Source organism: Colossoma macropomum, unplaced genomic scaffold, assembly GCF_904425465.1.
Source record: "Colossoma macropomum unplaced genomic scaffold, Colossoma_macropomum, whole genome shotgun sequence".
In the NCBI taxonomy this organism is placed as follows: domain Eukaryota; kingdom Metazoa; phylum Chordata; class Actinopteri; order Characiformes; family Serrasalmidae; genus Colossoma; species Colossoma macropomum.
The window spans coordinates 10,009,754-10,031,067 of NW_023494784.1; the positions used below are offsets into that span (position 1 = coordinate 10,009,754).

General features: G+C 36.4%; 2 protein-coding genes across 5 annotated transcripts in view; both read left to right on the forward strand.

The window, feature by feature from the left end:
• ttn.1 (titin, tandem duplicate 1) overlaps positions 1–2,215 on the forward strand; it is a 149,224-nt gene extending 147,009 nt beyond the window's left edge. Inside the window, exons 204-208 of the mRNA XM_036572854.1 lie at positions 54–210; positions 306–799; positions 1,008–1,161; positions 1,527–1,811; positions 1,920–2,215. Coding sequence (XP_036428747.1) covers positions 54–210; positions 306–799; positions 1,008–1,161; positions 1,527–1,811; positions 1,920–2,215 — 1,386 coding nt within the window. The remainder of the gene's footprint in view (positions 1–53; positions 211–305; positions 800–1,007; positions 1,162–1,526; positions 1,812–1,919) is intronic.
• A 4,441-nt stretch (positions 2,216–6,656) lies between these two features.
• Positions 6,657–15,049, forward strand: LOC118809725 (acetylcholinesterase collagenic tail peptide-like). 4 transcript variants are annotated; one of them, XM_036573283.1, is made up of 16 exons: positions 6,657–6,692; positions 6,861–6,873; positions 6,976–7,113; positions 7,526–7,617; positions 8,576–8,617; positions 8,708–8,734; positions 8,832–8,903; positions 9,003–9,068; positions 9,284–9,310; positions 9,401–9,445; positions 9,654–9,689; positions 9,948–10,028; positions 10,302–10,398; positions 10,596–10,720; positions 14,463–14,585; positions 14,663–15,049. In XM_036573283.1, exons 3-16 carry the CDS (start codon positions 7,032–7,034, stop codon positions 14,687–14,689), a joined length of 942 nt encoding a protein of 313 aa, XP_036429176.1. In that variant the 5' UTR covers positions 6,657–6,692; positions 6,861–6,873; positions 6,976–7,031; the 3' UTR covers positions 14,690–15,049. The 4 variants fall into 4 exon arrangements, with proteins under 4 accessions (XP_036429176.1, XP_036429159.1, XP_036429167.1 ...); XM_036573266.1 differs by having other exon boundaries at positions 14,463–15,049; XM_036573274.1 differs by having other exon boundaries at positions 14,466–15,049.
• The last annotated feature ends 6,265 nt before the right edge of the window (positions 15,050–21,314 follow it).

Sequence of the window (21,314 nt, forward strand, 5' to 3'; positions counted from 1 at the left end):
GCACAAACAGATATTATAATGATAGTGTTTAATGTCCAACTTTCTCATTTCAGAGTGTGTCTCAGGGTGGCAAATTTGAAATATTTGAAGAACATGGTTCTGCACACCTTGAAATCTATGATTCTGATGTCTCTGACAGTGGTGTGTATAAATGCACTGCCATAAATAGCACTGGATCAGTTACGTCAAGTTGCATTGTCACTGTTAAAGGTATGATAAGCTATGTTAATTACTCTAAACATAATACTGGGATAGTTATTAATTTGTTATTAATGCCACTTCAATAATTTCCATTATTCTTTCAGAATCAACAAAAACAACTGCAGGTATTGTGGACACAAAAACAGAAGAAATTGTAAAAAAGGAGATTATCCATGAGGAAGTCCAGTCCTTTACAGAAATCAAAGCATCACAAGCACAAATGACAATGATTGAGGGTCAGTCTGTCATATTAAAAGCAAACATCCCTGGGGCTTCTGACGTGAAATGGATTCTGAACGGAGTGGAACTGGCAAATTCAGAGAACTACAGATATGGTATTTCTGGCAGTGACCACACTTTGACTATTAAAAGTGTCAGCTCCTATGATAGAGGAATCCTCACATGTGAGGCAAAAACTGCACAGGGTGTGGTCAAGTGCCATTTTGACACAACAGTTAGTCAAAGGCGCTCAGATGCACCACGTTTTGTAGTGCAACCACGTTCCCAGAATGTAAATGAGGGACAGGATGTCGAATTCTCTTGTGAAATCACAGGGGAACCTACTCCTGAAATTGAATGGCTCAAGGACAATAAAGTGGTGAGTAGTATTAAATTTTTAATATGTAAGATTTGAGCTGTTTGGCTGGTTGGCAAAGTGAGAACAGTATGTGTTTATAAAACGATTATTTTCGTTAACTGTGATTATGGGCATAATTTCCTGTGTATGAATTTACAAGTCATATTTAAACTATAATTTGAAGAGTATGTTAAATTAGGAAACAATTTCTGATGTTTTTGTTTTCTAGTTATCTGTAACATCAAATATGAAATTGAGCCGCTCTAAGAATGTGTACACACTGGAGATTCACAATGCTACTGTTGAAGACAGTGGAAAATACACAATAAGAGCCAAGAACCAATTTGGACAGTGTTCTGTAACAGCATCTCTCAATGTTCATAGTAAGTCTTTTTCTTCTCTTTTTATCTATTAACATCAGTACTTGCATGACAGTGAGGTTCCTTGTATTTTACTTGTGATACATGAGAAATTGCTACATATATGTCAGCACAAACCTGCTTCGTGCATTGTGTAATACTGAATTTTTGTAAATATTACAGTTTCTGTCAAGCTGATCTCCAGACTATAGTACAGTATTATTTTGCATGGATAATACTGTACAGACACTATAGTCAAATACACAAGTTTAACTGCAAAGGAGATCCATAAATTAAACACTGAATTTTGAGTGGAATGTTCCTTTATCAAATGACTTGCCTGTATGCCTGTGTGAATGACCTGGTCATTATTTGCTATACTCTCCTAGCTCTGGTTGAAGAACCTGTCAAAATGATAGTAGTGGAGAAAAGTTCTGATGCTACAAGCTTGCAAGGCAGCTACTCTGCCTTGCATATGGCTTCAACAATGCAGGAGGCAGCCTTCCGCAGCTCCAGCATGGCACAGGTTAAATTTCAAAGCATGTCTGCAACTAGCATGACCTCCATGACATCTGAAACAAAGGTAGCCATGAGTTCAAGCAGCATGATGGAAATGTCCAGTCGCTCACATGTTGCGGGATCTTCTATCAGATCCATTACTCGTGGGGTCAAAGGTGAGAAAGAAAAAAAATGCTTTTATTTATTTGTACCACGTGCAGTTTTCTGGAAGTGCCATGAGCCCTATGATGCCAACAACACTCATATAATGTTTTATTCAACAGGTGTACCTCCTAAAATTGAAGCTGCCCCTGAGGATATCAGCATTGAATCAGGAAAAGTTCTGACTGTGGCCTGTGCTTTCTCCGGAGACCCTGTGCCAGATGTTCAGTGGTCTCATTCAGGGAGGATACTGTCCAGTGAAGAGAGTGGAAGGTTCCAGATTAAAACAACTGATGAAATCACGACACTCACCATTAGTGGCGTAAAAGAGAATGACGCTGGGGCATACACCCTCAAACTTTCCAACGAGTTTGGGTCTGATACTGCTACTGTTAATGTGAGCATTCGATCTATGTAAAGAAAAAATTACAACAGTAATCAAACCCATACCCCTTTTCCTTCCTGCAATATCTTTTTATTTATTGAATGAGTTAAAAAATACTCTGTTCTAGATAAAGACCTGGATCTCTGTTCTTGTAAATATGAACTATTTTTATACCAAACTTGACATTAATTTATGCCAAACTAGACTAAAGTCTAAAGTTGTTATAAAATGTGCCATATTGGATGATTATGACTAGGATTTTTGAACCATTTTTCTGTGACATGTACATAATGTATATAGCCGAATATAACGGTTATGGGAAATGTATGAATTGTTATTTATGACAATTTTAACTGAAAAAATGGAACTAAATGTTTAACAGGAGAAAGTTTCTCATGGAACGAATACCCTGTAAAACCTGAAACAAAACTATGTGCCTCAACAATAAGTTGAAGTCTTAAGATTGCCTCAGCAGGTAGAGAGGCTCCCTGTTGAAGTTCTACAAAATCAGAGAGACAATGTTATGCACTGTACACCTGTGCAGGCAGTAATGCAGTACTCATGAATTTGTAACTTGACCACAAGACCCTGAGTGCTGTTTACATTTTACCCTCATGTAAGCAGCATGACTAGGCCTTGTGTTCAGACTGATTATGTCATACCACTATTTTAATGACATGCTCAAAGTGCGAGCGGCCTGCAGTTTGAGCTGATGATGTTCTGTGCACAATTTCTGACGAAGGACTGTTTGAATTTGATTTTATGAACGTAACATCACCTGGCCATTCATTTCTAAATCAGTTCAAACGCTTCTTTGCAGAAGCTGTGCCACCTCTTGGAGGATTGCTAGATTATATTTTGTGTGTTTGTGTGTTAGTGTGTGTTAGCTTTAGAATCTCATCTTGTCAGCAGTCAGGGCAATCATCAAGCAATGTACCACAGCGACTACATCTGCTGTGCAAAGAAAATGAAAAATGAATGTAATGCCCTGCCCTTTGATTTAATAGCAATTAATTTATGTAGCATCACCTATATATTCAGCCTCCTTGAGTTTTATGAATTTCTGATTTAATAAAGCATGATTTCAGCACCATAAAGCTTTAGCATTTGTTTTTCATTCTTATTTCATTCCTGTTTATGGCCACAAATCTTCTACCTTTTATTCCATTGGCATGTTTCCAACACACTAGTCGCCACGCAATCCACTACTTTAATACAGGTGTGACAACAATTACATACTAATTGTAAACTTCATCCATACATTTCCACAAATGACTTTAATAACAGCAGCACGTTTACTACACATAGCAACATCAGTCTCATCACTGGATGTGATCATGTAGTGATTAAAATTGTCACAGTAGAGTTCAGAGAAGAATAAAGGGCAGATTTATTGATGTTTGCATGTCGCAAACTCCATTTTGGCATTAAAAAGTAGCTTTTATAGTAATTTTATAGGTCCAACGGCACTTCAGCGCCCATAAAAAGACAAAACGGGTGCGCTTCTGCCTCACTGCATATGCATTTTTAGGAGTTTCCCCTTCAAAGCGCAAAATACTAGGAGAGATTATTATAATGAAGCACCTACTCCAGTTTTCCAAGACTCACAGTAAAAACTGACAGTGCGCTATTTAACTCCTGTGAAAAGCGTGTCTTATTTTTGGTGCAAACATGAATCACATGAAAAAAAAGTTCTTCAAACAAAAAAACCTGCTTGGCATGTCCTATTATTCTTAATTTCATAAAAGAAGTAAAATCAAACAAAATAGTTTTAGAAAAATTGTTTTTAAGTTTTTTTTTCCTCTAATATTTGGGGGTGTATTTTGCACTTATCAAAGAACAGCTTTTACCTTATGATGATTTGAGATTTTTACTTTACAAACAATCTGTATTCCCTTCTTCAAAGCTACTACTTCTTTATTTTTCCTGCACACTTTGGCTTCTGTGCACTGTAGTTTATGTGTGCACTGTGGCAAAAATTTCACAGCCATTGTTTGACATACTCCACACAGCAAAAAAGGTTGTGCTAAAATCATATAGTTTTCAAACAACCCAGATGCGCTCAGTGACATTAAATAGGGATTTTATCATAACATTTAGTTTCCAATCACACACACAACTCAAGTTCAGCTCATCCCTCCAGCTGAAAATGAACATAACATAAAAACAGTGTAAAAATAGTTTAATTTCCTCAAATTTCTGATGAATCAATGCTTTATTTTCTCAAAATAATTACTCATGATGTTTAAATAATCACATACTTTCTAGATGAGTATTTACCTTTTTCATATTAGTCATTATTCTGACCTACTAAGTCAAAATATTTATTTTGATGAATAAATGGTGACATAATAAATTAATTGCTTATAAATTGCTTAGAGGTCCTTAGTAAAAAACCCACTAAACCAACCACCACCAGTAGCAAAGTATTGGTAGACTGTCTCTCTTAGTAAATCTGCCTCTAAGCTTACAGGATGCAAGACAGCATGTCATCTACTGACCGTCGAATCTCACTGACCTTGTCATCCAGTCCCCAATATGTACACTACCATGAAACCAGTATGTAATCCTCAATAATGTGCTGTCACAGTAATGATAATTACCAGCTCTTTATACTTGACACTTCCCTGATAGTATTGGAAACAAAAGTAACAATTTACAATAATGGTGCATCTATTAACAGTACTTAAGACAGTAAAAAGCATTACTAAACGGTTAAGTGATGTTGCAACTAGACACAAGAACTAACATCATTTTAGTTTACAATCATTACTAAATGGTTAAATAATATCTCAGTCATTCAGTAACTGTAGTAATAAAAACTAGCATATCACTGTTGTCAGAGGAAAACCTTGTATCTCCAAAATGACAACTTTACAGGAAAAGGAAAAAACTATTTTTAATATACGTCAATGGAACCAGATGTTTTTCCAAGTAATTTTGGGCCATTTTCTTTGGTCCATTCATCATGAAATTTACAAACAATGTAAAAAGCAACAGGTATTTTCAAATTATTTCAAAACCTGAGAAACAACAAAAATGGAGATACAAGGTTTTTCATCTGACAGCAGCAATATTGTATATTGAAAGTGACTCAACCATTGGGCCAGTACAAATTAAGCATTAATGAACAATTTACTGAAGTCTATGGTAATGTCAAATAAAGACTTTTATTTATAGATTTTATAACTAAATCATTCACCAGTTGAACCATTGTGCAGCTATTGGCTAAGTTCTCATGTTAATATTTAGTATTTTTAAAATATTAATTTAGTATGGCAGATTGTCAGATGCCTAAACTGCTCCTGCAGTGTTCCTGCTCTGCATGTTTAGGTGTTTCACTGTTCCAACTAATCAGTGCCCAGTTTCCCAAAAGCATCTTAGAGTGAAGATCATCTTAACTGGTAGAGAGAGTGTACAGTGTAATACTTGCTCTACCATTTAATGGTCATCCATGTGCTGAGGTAAGTTAAGGCTTCTTGGTAAAGGCTGAGATCTGTGGAGAGGCTCCATGATCTATGATTGCTTTTTCTGTTCTTTTCAAGAAATAGATGTTGGCACATTTCTTTACTTCCAACATATTAGTTTAAATTTTTTATATGTAATTCTTTTTGAATGTACTACCTAAGCATTATTAGTAATTATTGATTCTTATTTGTTCTTATTGTAAGTTGGCTGCACATGTCTCTTAAGATCAGCATTATAAGTGAAAAAAATTAGAACTAGGCTGTCAGCTAGCTTACAGGCTAAAAGATAGCTAACAGCCTAAACAACTCCACCATTAATATCACAGGCTTGAATTAAAGTACATACAGTATGATATCTATATATATATATATATATATTATTTACAGTATTTACAGTATGATATCAGTATATATATCATAAGGTATAAGACTTAAATTCAGACTTTGAGATTATTATAGACTTAGTAAATTCATTAGTGCTTGATTCTTACTGTCCCAATTGTTGAGCCATATTAATTAATACATTTATAAACTACTTAATGAAAACTATTATCATGCGCTAATTATCATTACTATCATTAGGTAATGATATATTGAGACATAAATGAAGCATTTAGTAATATAAACTATTGAATTATATAGATTATAAACGAAGTCATAAAACCTAAAACCGAACCAGTTCTTATTTCTATTATTAGTTAATAATTAATTCCTGCATCATTTAACCATTTAGTAATGCTTATTACACTCTTAAGCACCGTTAATAGATGTACACTTGTGCACTGATGTACTTTCCCCATAGCAAATGACTAACAAGAAAGATATAAATCTGGAAACACTTTCCCTTAGTTAGCTTTGCCCCTTTTTTAATTATTTTCACAAGAAACTGCCTGAGTTGCACTCCTGTCATTATCAAGACCAGCCTGAGTGGTTTCTTCCTAGTAAGCACTCTTGAGATTTAATGAATACATTAAATACTCTCATCCCAGATGGGATCCAAGCAGAGGCTTGAAAGAGCAGCGCAGCACACCAGACAGAGGGAGGTAAGCCGCTAAATACATCTAAGAAAAAAATCTTTCATGTAAAAACTAAAATGAACTATTAGCCAGTTATTATTACACAATAATTCTTTGTCATTATTATTATTTGAATATGTATGATATTCACAATTGTACACAATATTGTCTATGTTTCTTTTTTTGCTGATGCAGGAATATCTGGCAAGTAAGCATTCAGTTGTATCTGCATCTTTTCTGGATAAATATGGCAAAGAAATATTGGAACCTTGAAACTGGTGCTAACTGCAGTGTCTGGCTACATTCACAGAAATCGTACAGAGGGCCTCTTTTGACACTGTCTCTGGCTCCTGTAGTAGATAGAAAATGGTTGGTTTAATTAGATTTATGCTGCAGATCATTTTTGGAAGTGCAGTGTTTTTCAGTAAACAGCTGTCCGCTACAACAGGTATGTAACAGGAGTGCTGTTTTCATGTGTGCATGAATTTACAAATCCATCTGATTACTTATATAAATTTAAATAAATAAATAAATAAATACACTAGCCAACCTCTTATTTGACAAATTTTCTCAGCTGTTTTAAATAGCAAGACCTGCAGACTAGGGCTAGTTGCCAATGAAACACTAAGACGTTCTGCAGTTGGCAGAGCCTCTTCAGACATCAGCTAAATGCTATGCAAGTACTGTATTCATCTGACATTTACTGTCTTCTCTGAATTTTCCCTGAAATTTGAACAAACATGGTGAGTAAAATGTTGTAATTTCTATGTTTGTGCACATATACTACATTGACCACATTATCATTATTATTATTATTGTTATTGTTGTTGTTGTTATCATCTTTAATCTTTCAGATTAAGAGTATGCCTGTAACCTGCGACTTTACAGAACATGCATTGTCCCACCTCCACCACCACCCTTTCCTCCATTCAGTCGTAGGGATGTGCTGAAGGTAATGCTTATTTCCAAGAAAAAGCTGTTCATAGCTAAAGTAGGCCCAATTCCATTTCACCCCTTACCCCTACCACTTAGCCCTTACCCCTCAGTTTTACGCATTCACATCTAGGAGTAGGGTATCCCGATTGTTCTTGAGATAAAGGGGTAGGGTGAAGTGTTAGGGCTACGTGGCCCAAATGGAGTGTTATGAGAAAAAAAGAAAAACTGGCAAGATGGCTGCACAAGCAACTAAAGAAACCCAAAAATGTGAGAATTTTCGGTAACACTTTCTATGAATGTCACGTTTGTAAGCATCTATAAACACATATATAACGTGTTATAATGCATTCATATGGCGTTATAAACATGATTATAAACATTTATAAAAATGAATTACACTTTATAGCCATGTTTATTATACATTATGAATTGTTAATATAATGCATTATAAATAGTGTTGATAACATGTTATACTGTCAGTGCCAAAAAAGTCATTTCAAGCTTGGAGAGTGTAAAGACAAATACCAAGCTAACGGTGGTGTACACCGTTGCAGCAGTTTGACATTCTGGCGCCTCAGGCATCAGAACTGCTGCACCATTTAAGGTGGAACGGAAAAATTTGAAAAGGAGCTGGCAAATAGCTGACTTAGCTTCATATCACTGAAGAATTAGGGGTGGGTGATAAGAAAGTGTCGCACTTTGAAGGCATATGATGTTATACTGAACTTTACCCTCCTCTGCTATCACTGCAGACTGGCAGGGTCGCCTACAGAGCAGCGCTAGTAGCCTGTTAATGAAGTATTGTTCTTCATCATTTGAGGTTTGTCCCATTTCATACTTAATACATGCATAATTTTCAACTTATAACTCTATTCCAAGGGGTAGGGGTAAAAAAATGGGATTGGGCCTTAGAATCACTCAGATTTATTGTTTTGCCAATTCATGTTTTAATTGAGACTCTGGACTGTTCCTAGGTTAATTTAACAGAGTATCTAACTGGAACAAAAGGTGAAAAGGTATTCTTTTTTCTTTGTTTAAAACAAATGCAGTAAATGTCAAATTGCTTGTGAATTACTGTCAATGATAATAACTTATTTGTTTCAAAGGGAAATAGAGGACCAAAGGGGCAGAAGGTAATGCCATTTTTCTCAGTACTAACGAAAGTTTCAAGGACAATAATAATCATGCTTTTTGACAACAGATGCTCTGAATTAACTCATTTCATTGTAGGGGCAACCAGGTGAAATAGGACCACAGGGAAGTCCAGGAGCTCCTGGTGTCATTGGTCCACCAGGAGAGAAGGTTAGAAACATTTCATTTGGATAATGCCCATGGGCACACTGAGTCACCCAAATGTCAGTATACATATGCATACGACATGTTTTCAATATACATTCTTAGGGAGAGAAAGGAGCAAGGGGATGGATGGGGGCTCCTGGTGAAGATGGGATGCCTGGGACATATGCAGTGAGTTTCATTTAAAGTAATTGCCGCATAGGTCGCTGTAAAGTGAGCACATTTGCTATTATTTGCAATTTGAATTTGAAGTTCTCTTTGTATTAAATATATATATATTATATTAAATAAATATATTAGTCATATTATATATTATATTATATTATATTATATTATATTATTTTAACACAATTCACTGAACCCAATTTTCTTAAACTTTTTTTCAGGGTGTTAAAGGACGTAAAGGTGCTAAGGTGAGTTTAACTATTTGTATATAACAAGAATGCATTTTACATTAATGTGTTGCACTTTGAATCACCTTCATTACACCATCATGTTCATAGGGAGAGAAAGGATTAAAAGGTGACCCGGGAGTGATAGGTGAAAAGGTGAGCATTAACACCAGCTTTTTTTCAACCTCCTGGACAGCCTGCACAGCACTGAAAAGTATTCAAGACACATGTGATTCAAATCTTTAGGTCTAGTGCAGCCCTCTAATTTTGACTTTGAGAGCACTGAATTAATCCAGTAACCTGTGCTGGTGCTGCTTTTACATTACTTTCTGTTCTGTGTCTAACTTTATGTTTGTTGCTCTAGGGAACACCTGGCTACCCAGGTCCAAAAGGACAAAAGGTGACCCAGCAAGATCTTCTTATGGCTTAGGCAGGGGTTAACTCCAGCGTTTGAGAGCATTTATTGTTAAAACTGTGTTGAACGGCCAGCAGAGCTTTATTTTACTGCAAAGGAGGATTATTTTATTTTTACCTAAAAATCTGATTCTGCTGTGGAGCCACAACAGGGCAGTAAAACAGCTGCATGTTGCTGACCCCTGATTTAGGCAAATGTCTTTTATGGTGGATTGCTACTTTGTCTAATTAAAACATTCTTTAGGGTGAGATGGGTCCAAAGGGATACACAGGACTAAGGGGCATGGATGGACTAAGAGGAGTTCCTGGAACAAGAGGCAAAAAAGTGAGTGCCAAAGTTTTTCGGTGGTAGAAAAATTAAATATTTATCTAATTTTTTGCACTCATTACATTGAAAGAGTCAAATATATACATAAATATATTATTGTCAGGAGTGGTATTGATATGAGTACAACAAGTAACATGTTTAACTCACAAATTAATAATCGTTACCAACCTTGCTTTAATTAGTTGAATTAAGTGTGTTACTGATTGGTTGGACCCACAATAGCCTTTATTGGGTAAAAAGTGAATGTGTTTTTTTTCTGACACAAAACAGGGGACAAAAGGTAGTTTTGGATGGCCAGGGCCTGTTGGCCATGCAGGTGCAATGGGAAAGCAAGGTGCAACAGGAGAACCTGGGGAACTAGGAAAAGGTCCTATACTCTCTTTATTTAGGACAAGCTTTGATTGAAATAGTGACAGTAAATAGGTACTATATAGTACTGCTCTACTACTCTGCCACCTAACAATAATTCAGTGATTGCTCTGGAAACCCAGCCAATGACTGATTAGAAGGTATCCGAAATCTGTCTCATAAGTATAATTTGATATTTTGTGCATCTTTTTCAAGTGTATTTAATACCTGGGCACAAAGGCGAGAAAGGGATGATGGGTCCATCATTATGTAATTGCTCCTGGACAAATTCTATTGAGCAAAAACCCACAACAAATGCACAACACACAGCACTTGTATCTGTAAGTATTGCAAACATCTTCATAAGGCATTTTTGACTAATATTACTTGACACACATATCATGAATATTGATAGTATATTGTAAGAACCTGTGGTCAATCAACATATTAATCATTTTATATAGTTCTGATATTTGCATCAGCCAAAACCAATTTATTGCATTTTTATCATTACTATACTAAATATTTTCTCCTACAGCTAAGCAGGTAGAGTCTGTGGTAAAACCAGTGGCAACCAAATGTATATAAGAAAACAAAGTTTGATTAGAATAAGTGAACTGGAAGAAAACAAAGTTTGATTAGAATAAGTGAACTGGAAGAAAACAAAGTTTGATTAGAATAAGTGAACTGGAAAGTTTTATTTTAGTTACATTTTAATGCATAACACTGTGTAACTTATTTCCGTAAACACTGTCAGTGTGCAGTATGCTCTCTCTCCCTCACTGCTCAGCACCCTCATCTCTCCTTCCCTCACTGCTCAGCTCTCTCTCTTCCTCACTGCTGGGCATTATCAGCCCCCTCTGCCTCACTGCTCTGCACTCTCAGCTCTCTGTCCCTCTATGCTCTGGCCAGCTGCTTCACTGACTGATTTCTCAAATTGACAGTTTTGCTTGAATTTTAGCTTTGCGTGTTTTTCTATCCATGAATTCAATGTATTTCATGTTGACATCTAGACAGATTGATTTTTTTGCCACCAAAGAAGTAATTGGTTCTAGACTAGAATTTGTATTTTGTTATTTTTAGGGTCAACACTTACTCATTAGTTAAAATGAGTAACATGACTTTGTCAGGAGGTCTGCTAACATCATTGTCAGGGGTCAGTTCAACAGTGGATTGTCAGGGTATGTGCTCATGTCTAGGTGATCAAAGCAACAGCCCTCAACCACACACCTACATGCCATCAACTGTGATGTGCTGACTTTGCAAAGTTTTTTTTTTTCACTATTTATCAAAACACTGTTATCTGGCAAGTTGCAGGCAAAAGTTTAAGATCATAAAAAGTGAAAAAATCATTATAAAATGGGAGAAAAATGGTGGAATATAGACCCTGAGAGAGCATTAGTATATTAGTACAGCCTATAAACTTTTGTTAGCGACAAATAACTTACAGTAGATCTTAATAACTAACAAAAAGTTTCAAATGTTCATTGTTTTTGAAAAGCATATATGAAAAAAGGAAAGTTCTATATTTGTAGCTCCATGGGACAGTCCTGTGAAATGCTAGCCTACTTATAGCAGTTGCATTTGATTGTATTCTTAATGTAACAGTTCACCCTGTAAACTTTGTTTAATAGACATGTTTAATAGAATTTTGTGTTTGGTGTTAATTTTACTGTTATTCCTATTACTTAAAATAAATTATATTTAACTATAATCTAGTATCAGCATCATGTGATTATATAAGACAAATAACAATAATAATATAACCCCTATTGGCATTAAATAGATACTCTCTCAATATCTTTTCGGTAGTGATGCATCAATACAAATTTTTTTTACACGTACATTTTTTTAGTATTCACTGATACCATAATGAACTACCTACTTAGAATTAAGTTAGTTAGTGTAAATGAGTGCAACGTATCTTAACAGTTAAATAATTAATATCTAACAGATTTAAAATGAAGTGCATTAGCCAGTTATGCTACACATCCTTGAATTGAGTTTATTTTATTGTTCTGTTTTAAAACATTACATCATGAAAAGATACAAATATACCTTTCATCTGGAAAAACTTATTTAAAGTATACAATTGAACCTTTGAGAGTAAATTTACATTGTTTGTACCTTGATGAATGAAAAATGTTCCTGCACAGAACCTTTATGTCTAAAAGTGTATAAACAATTTCAATTCAAATAAAGCTGTTTCATTCAAAATAACGTACTGCAAGCTGAGCAATGAGCAAACATGCTGAGAAACTGAGCAGCTTTGCCAACATCATGCACTGAAGCTAAAACCAGGCGGTGATGTACACAGTAGGACAACATGGTCTCTCTACAGCCTATTTACTAAATAATCGGTGTATTAAGATAAAATAAGATAAGATAATCCTTTATTAATCCCACAACGGGGAAATTTGTGATGTTACAGCAGCACAGAAGACAGAGCAGCAGGAAATACACAAACAATATATAAAATAGAATAAACAATAAAAATATAAAGATATATGTATATGTACAAAAATTACAAGAAAAATATACAAAGTATTACATTTAAATTTAGAAATGTATGTATTGTAGTGAGTATTGCACAGTGAATAAAATAGCAAATAAATAAACAGTAATAAATGGAGAAATATTGCACTTGACATAATTGCACATAATGGTGGTAAACATATTGACAGTGATCCGCAGTGAATATACTACGCATGGTAATGTTTATACTTTGTAATTCTGTTGTCAAACAGAGTAAAGTAGACATATACCCATCAGGCATAACATTATGACCACCTCCTTGTTTCTACACTCATTGTCCATTTTATCAGCTCCACTTACTATATAGGTGCACTTTGTAGTTCAACAATTACAGATTGTAGTCCATCTGTTTCTCTACATACTTTGTTAGCCCCCTTTTACTCTGTTCTTCAGTGGTCAGGGCCACCATGTTAGTGTGTGTTGCGCTGGTCTGAGTGGATCAGACACAGCAGTGCTGCTGGAGTTTTTAAACACCTCAGTGTCACTGATGGACTGAGAATAGTCCACCAACCAAAAATACCACCAAACAGCATCCTGTGGGCAGCGTCCTGTGGGCAGCGTCCTGTGACCACTGATGAAAGACTAGAGGATGACCAACACGAACTGGGCAGCAGCAGATGAGCTATCGTCTCTGACTTTACATCTACAAGGTGGAGTGACAAGGTAGGAGTGTCTAATGGAGTGGACAGTGAGTGGACACAGTGTTTAAAAACTCCAGCAGCACTGCTGTGTCTGATCCACTCGTACCAGCACAACACACACTAACACACCACCACCACGTCAGTGTTACTGCAGTGTTACATGCAGGTCCATGGGGGTCCTGACCACTGAAGAACAGGGTAAAAGGGGGCTAACAAAGTATGCAGAGAAACAGATGGACTACAGTCTGTAACTGTAGAACTACAAAGTGCTCCTATATAGTAAGTGGAGCTGATAAAATGGACAATGAGCGTAGAAACAAGGAGGTGGTCATAATGTTATGCCTGATCTGTGTATATGGCAAAAGTCAACTTTTTTTTCCCTCTGTTTTGCTAGCCTATTTTTCTCCACCCGTATTGGGAAAGTGTTTGTGATTGTGTTTGTGTGAGTTTAAAAAAAAAAAAACTAAAATCACACAGTGAATTCCTGGCAGGAGTCCGCCAAGGTGTAATGTTTGAAGTGACCGACAGCTTTGTGTCCGACTGACATGGAGTCAGTAACACTTCTCTGAGTGAGCAGAACCTTGTTCACAGCCAGCTTAAGTCTTCTGTTGAGTCTTTTGTAGCATAGCAGTGTACACTAGGCTTATGTTACATGGTATCGGATGTTGGTTAAGCACGGTATTGGACCTATATCCGATACCCACATCGGTATTGATGCATCCCTACTCTTTGGGGAAAAAACGTAAAAAGACAGTTGGCCAAAACCGCTATGACTGACAAAAGCTTATACTATTCATTGTATTCACTGTAATTCTCTTTCAGTGTGAGAGATTGTGTTATGAAGGTGTGTCACACTGTTTCCATTCTTAATGCCAACTCCTCCATTATGGTATTTTTAATCTTGTAGCAGATCTATATTGTGGACAAAGAAGAAGATATGTCAGAGTTTACAAAGGAAAATATGTTTGTTTTAAGAAGAGACACTCACACTCTTCACATCTTCACAAGCTCTGAATGGACTGGAGTGCAGGTGAGTATGTTACTTGAAATATTTACTGACCGAACATCAAATCCCAAATCCTAAAAAAATGTTTTCTATGTCTGCAGGGATCTACATCTTCACAGCTGAATTAAGAGGACTTTTTCACCTTCGTCTTGCCTGCCACAGCATCTTTTTATAAAGTCTTGTTCAAAAAAACAAGAAAGAAAAAGTGATTTGCTCTGGTATTAGATCAAGGGAGTCATAAGAAATGTAAGACACTACATTATTGCACAAACTAACAATCAAATTAAAATATCAACATGTTTGTCTTTGTCCACTATTCTAGCACCTTAAGATATGTAGTTATGTTGTAACTGAAGTTTGGGGGGAGGAACATGCTTGAAACTCCTCCTTCTTCCAATCTAACGCCCTGTAAATTCACATCCTCACCTTCGTTCCTGTGACAAAATGTTTGCAATCCCCACCGCCACCCCATCTCCTCCCTGTTTCTCAGTCCTACATCAGTCCTACTACAGCTATGAGGAGCATCTGGCCTTCTAGCTACAGACAGTTCTCCCCCTCCCTCAATCAGTCTTCCCTCATACTACCACCACCATGTAGAAGGCATGGTCTGAACTCACAAAATAACATTATATGAACTAGGCCTATGCATGGTCTGCTTACTATGTTTGTGTGTTGTGTATCACAATCTCTGAATGCCATGTGTTGCACACTAAAGTGCAAAGGAAAATGCAAATTTTATGTATGTGGTTGAAATGATATTAATGAACTAGAATCTGAAATATAGAAATATAGACAAAAGTGTGAAATAAAAAAAAGCTGTCATGAATGGTTGATGGTGTGATCGATAACCCTCCTGATAGAAACATCCCACTGGTCTTCATAGTGGTGGGAAGTCTATGGAGCTAAATTAGAGCCAAAAACACAGCAAATAAATATGTTTTGTAAATACCCCACTATTTGTTTTGTAAAAACTCTACTTATTTACAAATACAATTACAAAATGTTTCTATATGCTGGAGTGATTTTCCACACAGCATGCTCATTCAAGACTCAGGTTATGACCCACCAACATCATCCTACAGCAGTGGTCGGCAAAATGCGGCTCTTCTACTGCCCTGTTGCAGCTCCACAGCAGAATTAGATTTTTAGGTAAAAATAAAATAATCCTCCTTTACAGTAAAATAAAGCTCTGCTGATCGTTCAACACAGTTTAACAATAAATGATCTTAAACACTGGAATTAATGTGGAAATGCTAATTCACCCTTTAACCCTGAAGATCAGCGCAGACTGTTAGTCACCATAGCAACACAGACAATCATCTCGCCTAGCTAGTAGCTAACGAAAAGGCAAAGAGAGAAATTTAAGACGAACATCGATAATTTATAGATGAAAGGACTCATTTGCATTTATAATCACTCCAGCTGGTTTCCTGATATGTTGAATTTGCAACGATAAACTGTCAAACACTAAAAAGTCACAAAGCTAAAGTCAGATTCTCATTCACCAGCGTCTTGTTTGAATTTTCCCGTTCCACCTTAAATGGTGCAGCAGTTATATTCTGGCGCCTCAGGCACCATTTAAGGTGGAATGAGAAAATTTGAACAAGAAGCTGGTGAATGAGAAGCGACTTAAGCTGCATAAGAAGTTATTCTGCTTTGCCTGTTGGAGATGTGAGAAATGCGGCTATAGCTGAGCTAAAGCTTAAAGCAAAGCAAGTGAGTCTGCGTTTTCGCTTATATTATATTTTTAGCCTGTACAAGTTCATTAGCACATACTGAAACATATCAGGGTGATTTTTGTTGAAAGGACAAAATGGCTCTTCTTAATGTTTGGGTTGCCAACTCATATCTTACATGTTCAGCAATCAGCAGGACTTGAGGACAACAAACTGAGTTCGATCATTTAAGCCCAAAGTAAGGACTGTCCAATAAGAACAACCCTTAGCACTCTACTGGTATAAGTAATCTGTCTGGTTAGCTGCTCTGTGAAGTACAACTCTGTTCTTCACAGTGATGGGAAGTTCTCTATTGAGCTAATGTAATGACAAAACATAGTAAATAAACTAAAATGCCCCACTATTTACAAACACAGACAGCACTATTTATGAATACTAAAAACGTCTATATGATGGAGTGATTACCAGCACAGTTTCCTCAGGGTCAAGAGTCTTGTAAGTGACTCTACTGTTGTGAAGAGAAACAATGCTCAGCCAGAGAACCGGCTCTGGCTCTGGCTCAGGCTCAGTCTACTGGTCATAAAATCTTTAGAATGACAAAAAATACTGTATCTGTAAAAACAGCTGTATTTGATGAAGCATATTTGTTTAGCATTTGTGGAACTGCTGTATTTGTGAATTATGATACAGATCTATTCAAAACCATGGTTTATTTTTTTGCAAACTTTTTTTGTATTTGTAAAACGTCATATTTGTCAGTAAATATTGCAACTTAAACCTAGTTCCTTCTCAGCCATGAACACAAAACCTAGTTGTGTGCTAATACCTCCCTCTTGTGGATAGTTTTAGTCATAGTTGTTTTAGGAATAATGTGATTAAACACATGATCCTGTTGACCTACAGAATTATAACTCTCACTACTTATGTTCCCCTCAGAGATGAAGGCGAGCAAACGGGACACATGAATCAAGAGTTTAAGACACCAAATACAGCATAACCTATTTAACTAGCATTGATCAATATTCGATCAGAATATTACAAGAAATCTTACAATAAATCATATTACATGATTAGATTATTATAATTATTATCAGACAGTCTTGCAGTATCAGTAATGTTATTTTCAAATCAAAATACAAAGATATCAAGTTTTTTTTTAACAGTGATATACTTACATAAATATCTGAATCAACTGGAAACTGGTTAGATTTTATAGAAATATTTATGTAATATTTTCCATAATAACTTTGCTTTGTATAATATTCCTGTAGTACTTTCTTACAGTCATCTATAATTCTTGTGTAGTATCCTATAGTCACCCTTTTACTACGGGTACCCAAATTGGTTTTCTTTTTTCCTTTTTTTTTGTCAAATGCCTGTTTCTGGTCCATTATCACATTAAAATATACCCTAACATTTTCACAGATGTTTTCACATTCATAGATTTTTCAGGAACCAATTAATGCTTGAAGGTAGTGCATTTCTATATGAGCTAAAAGCTTCACTGTTTGTTCTAAGCTTGATTCTACTTCATCACGGGTCTCTGACCTTTTTCTGCCAGGAGAGCTATTAATTTTTCCCATTCATTGTATAATTACAGACTTGACGACACTTCACAGTCAACTTCTAAAACACATTCTCCTGCTGTTCTGTTCCCATACCTTTTTTTCCTCTGTTCTTTAGCCCCTTGCTCTCCTCTCCCTGTCCTCCTCTTCTCTCCTTCCATTTTTCTTGAAGCTGAAAAAACAAAAACATCAAAATGTCCACATTGCCAATAACAATACTTCTGATAGCAAAAAAATCTAAGCCTCCTCTATCCAGTTTAGGCATTTTCATTACAGACCTTATAATCAATAAAGCTTTTGACATGACGCTGTTGACATTGAGTTAACCTATTTATTTTCCTTACTTACCATTACCATTAATGGGAATTTTTGTGTATAATTAAACCAATAAGATGTAAACAAATCATTCAATGTGGTTTGATGTGAAATTTCTAAGGAACCTCAGTATTGTTCATAGTGGTGGTGATAGGAACCAGACGTCTGAGGTGTTTGATGCCTCTTAAAGCTCCCTCACAGAAAGTTGTTACGTGAAATGGATATGAATACACTGCCTGATACCTGAGACATTGTGATGCTGTAGTTTTAAGACATGGTTTTGGTCTGAAATGTATTTATTTTTAATCCATATATGGTGGAGAAATCCAGACAGAGTGTAATGTTTGGCTATATGTATTGTAGACATTGTGATCCCTGGTTCCTATCACCACCACTGTAAAGAACTCTGAGTCAGTAATTTCTCCACAGTGCACCATCTCTCATCAAACTACTCTGAAAGCCTTCAACAAACTCAACGATTAAATAAATGGTGGATTGGTGCAAAAATGGCTGAGTTAAGCAGATTGGTTAGCTCAGTATTAGTCATTAATGTTAACTTACTTCACATTAGCTTACAGTGAATGGCTTAGTTTAGCAGGCTGACTAGCTTGGTATCAGTTGTCAGTGTTATCTTTATATTAGCTTGCAATAAATGTCTGAATTTAGCAGAATAACTCAGTGTCAGTCATTAACATTACCTTGCATTTGCTCGCAGTGAATGGCTGAATTTAGCAGGCTGGCTAGCTTGGTATCAATCATTAAGGTTACCTCACATTAGCTTACAGGCAAGGCAAAACTTGCCACTTGTCAGGCTACACTTGCAACAGTTTTTATGTGTTGTGGTCTAGTTAGCTAGGATGTCAAAAACATCCAGTGTCAGTTAATTCTCATATCGAATTAGTTTGCTGTGAATGGCTGACTTTAGCAGGCTGGCTAGCCTGGTATCAATCATTAAAGCTACTTCACATTAACTTACAGTAAATGGCTGAATTTAGCACACTGGCTAGCTTGGTATCAGTCATTAACATTACCTCACATTAGCTTGCAGTAAATGGCTGAGTTTACCAGGCTGGCTAGCTCAGAATCAGTCATTAAGGTTACCTCACATTAGTTTACAGGCAAGGCAAAACTTGCCACTTGTTAGACTACTCTTGCAACAGAAATACTACTTTGTTTTTATGTGTTGTGGTCTAACGTTAGTTAGCTAGAATGTCAAAAACATCCAGCGTCAATTCATTCTTATATCTAATTAGCTTACAGTGAATGGCTGAGTTTAACAGGCTGGCTAGCTTGGTCTCAGTTGTCAGTGTTACCTTTATATTAGCTTGCAATGAATGTCTGAGTTTAGCAGGCTGGCTAGCGCAGAATCAGTCATTAAGGTTACCTCACATTAGCTTACAGGCAAGGCAAAACTTGCCACTTGTCAGGCTACACTTGCAACAGTTTTTATGTGTTGTGGTCTAGTTAGCTAGAATGTCAAAAACATCCAGTGTCAATTCATTCTCATATCTAATTAACTTACAGTGAATGGCTGAGGTTAGCAGGTTGGCTAACTCGGTATCAGTCATTAATGCTACCTCACATAACCTCACAGTGAATGGCTGAGGTTAGCAGGCTGGCTAGCTCGGTATCAGTCATTAATGCTACCTCACACTACCTCACGGTGAATGGCTGAGGTTAGCAGGCTGGCTAGCTCGGTATCAGTCATTAATGCTACCTCACACTACCTCACGGTGAATGGCTGAGGTTAGCAGGTTGGCTAGCTCGGTATCAGTCATTGATGCTACCTCACACTACCTCACGGTGAATGGCTGAGTTTAGCAGGTTAGCTCGGGACGGCTAAACAGCAGAGGGCGTCTGCGAGTGAGTCCTCAATGAATGGGAGTAAATGGAGCTCAACGGCTAAAAATGAAAAGTTAAAATAGTTTCTAATCTCTCGCCCAGAACTTTACTTTAATTTTAGAAAGTAGAAGGATGTATTTCACTAAAAAAGCAAAGAAATCTTACCTGTATGTTTCCTTTTTTTTCTACAGCAAACGGGTTTTGGGCAGCAGGACGCTGACATTACTGCTACAGAGTGCTGACTGGTTGGCGAGCGGAGCAGCTCATTGGCTGTTTGCGCTCACAGACGTTATAAACATACATGAGGCGCCGTTTTAAACTCCTATAAATCGAGTTTAAAAGCTCTTAAAAATATAACAGTGGTGTTAAAATGTTTTACGCTGTTCTGTGTTTGGGAAATGAATGTATTATTTTACATAAAAAATGTTTAAGCATTTATAAACTATGATTTTACTCAAATGCTCCATATCAACCCATTCATTTTGGACTCACTCGAGAGCGCCCTCTAGCGTTGAGAAAACCGGGAGACATTGCAGAGTGATAACTCTCCTCTCTACAAGTTCTCTGGTTACTTCACATTAGCTCACAGTGAATGGCTGGGGTTAGCAGTGAATGGCTAGCTCAGGATCACCCATTAATGTTACCTCAGATTAGCAGGCTGGCTCAGAGTCAGTCATTCACGTTACCTCACAGTTGAATCACATTGACTAACATACTAATGTATGTTTACTGAGTGAAATTTTCAACAATAATAAATAATATTAAAAACATAGACTAGACCAGGTTTTCAAATGATTCCACCAAGTTTGAGGATCTTAAAAAGCGAAAACACTAATATTACCATCATAGCAGCCAGTCTAGCCACAATGTGATGAAGCTGTTGGACACAATGGACACACCTTCCTTCCTTTCAAATTATCTTTCAATAACTGAAATGTTGCTTTTTCCCTCATGTAACTAAGAAATTAAGATACATTTATAATTAAATCATAAATTATAATTAATGTTGTGAGAATTGACTATTCATTTGTAATAGACCACTTTTTTGAATAACTACCCAAGCTCAGCCAAAGATATTTTACAATGTGATGTTTTATGCTGCAATGTTAAATGAGGTTTAAATTGTGAAATATGTAATTTGACTTTTTGATAGTTTATACATCTAAACACTTCTACAAACTTGATTCAGTTGTAGTTCCACTGCAAAACCAACTAAAACACAAGAGAATTACTGAGAATAAATTCTTAGTTTTTTGTTTTTTCAGTGCGTGAATAAGAGTTCAGAAGTGTGTTTCTGTGTTTGGTCTTTAAGAAAAGCTGGAGCCGAGCCGAGCTCAGTCTACTACTGTATTAAT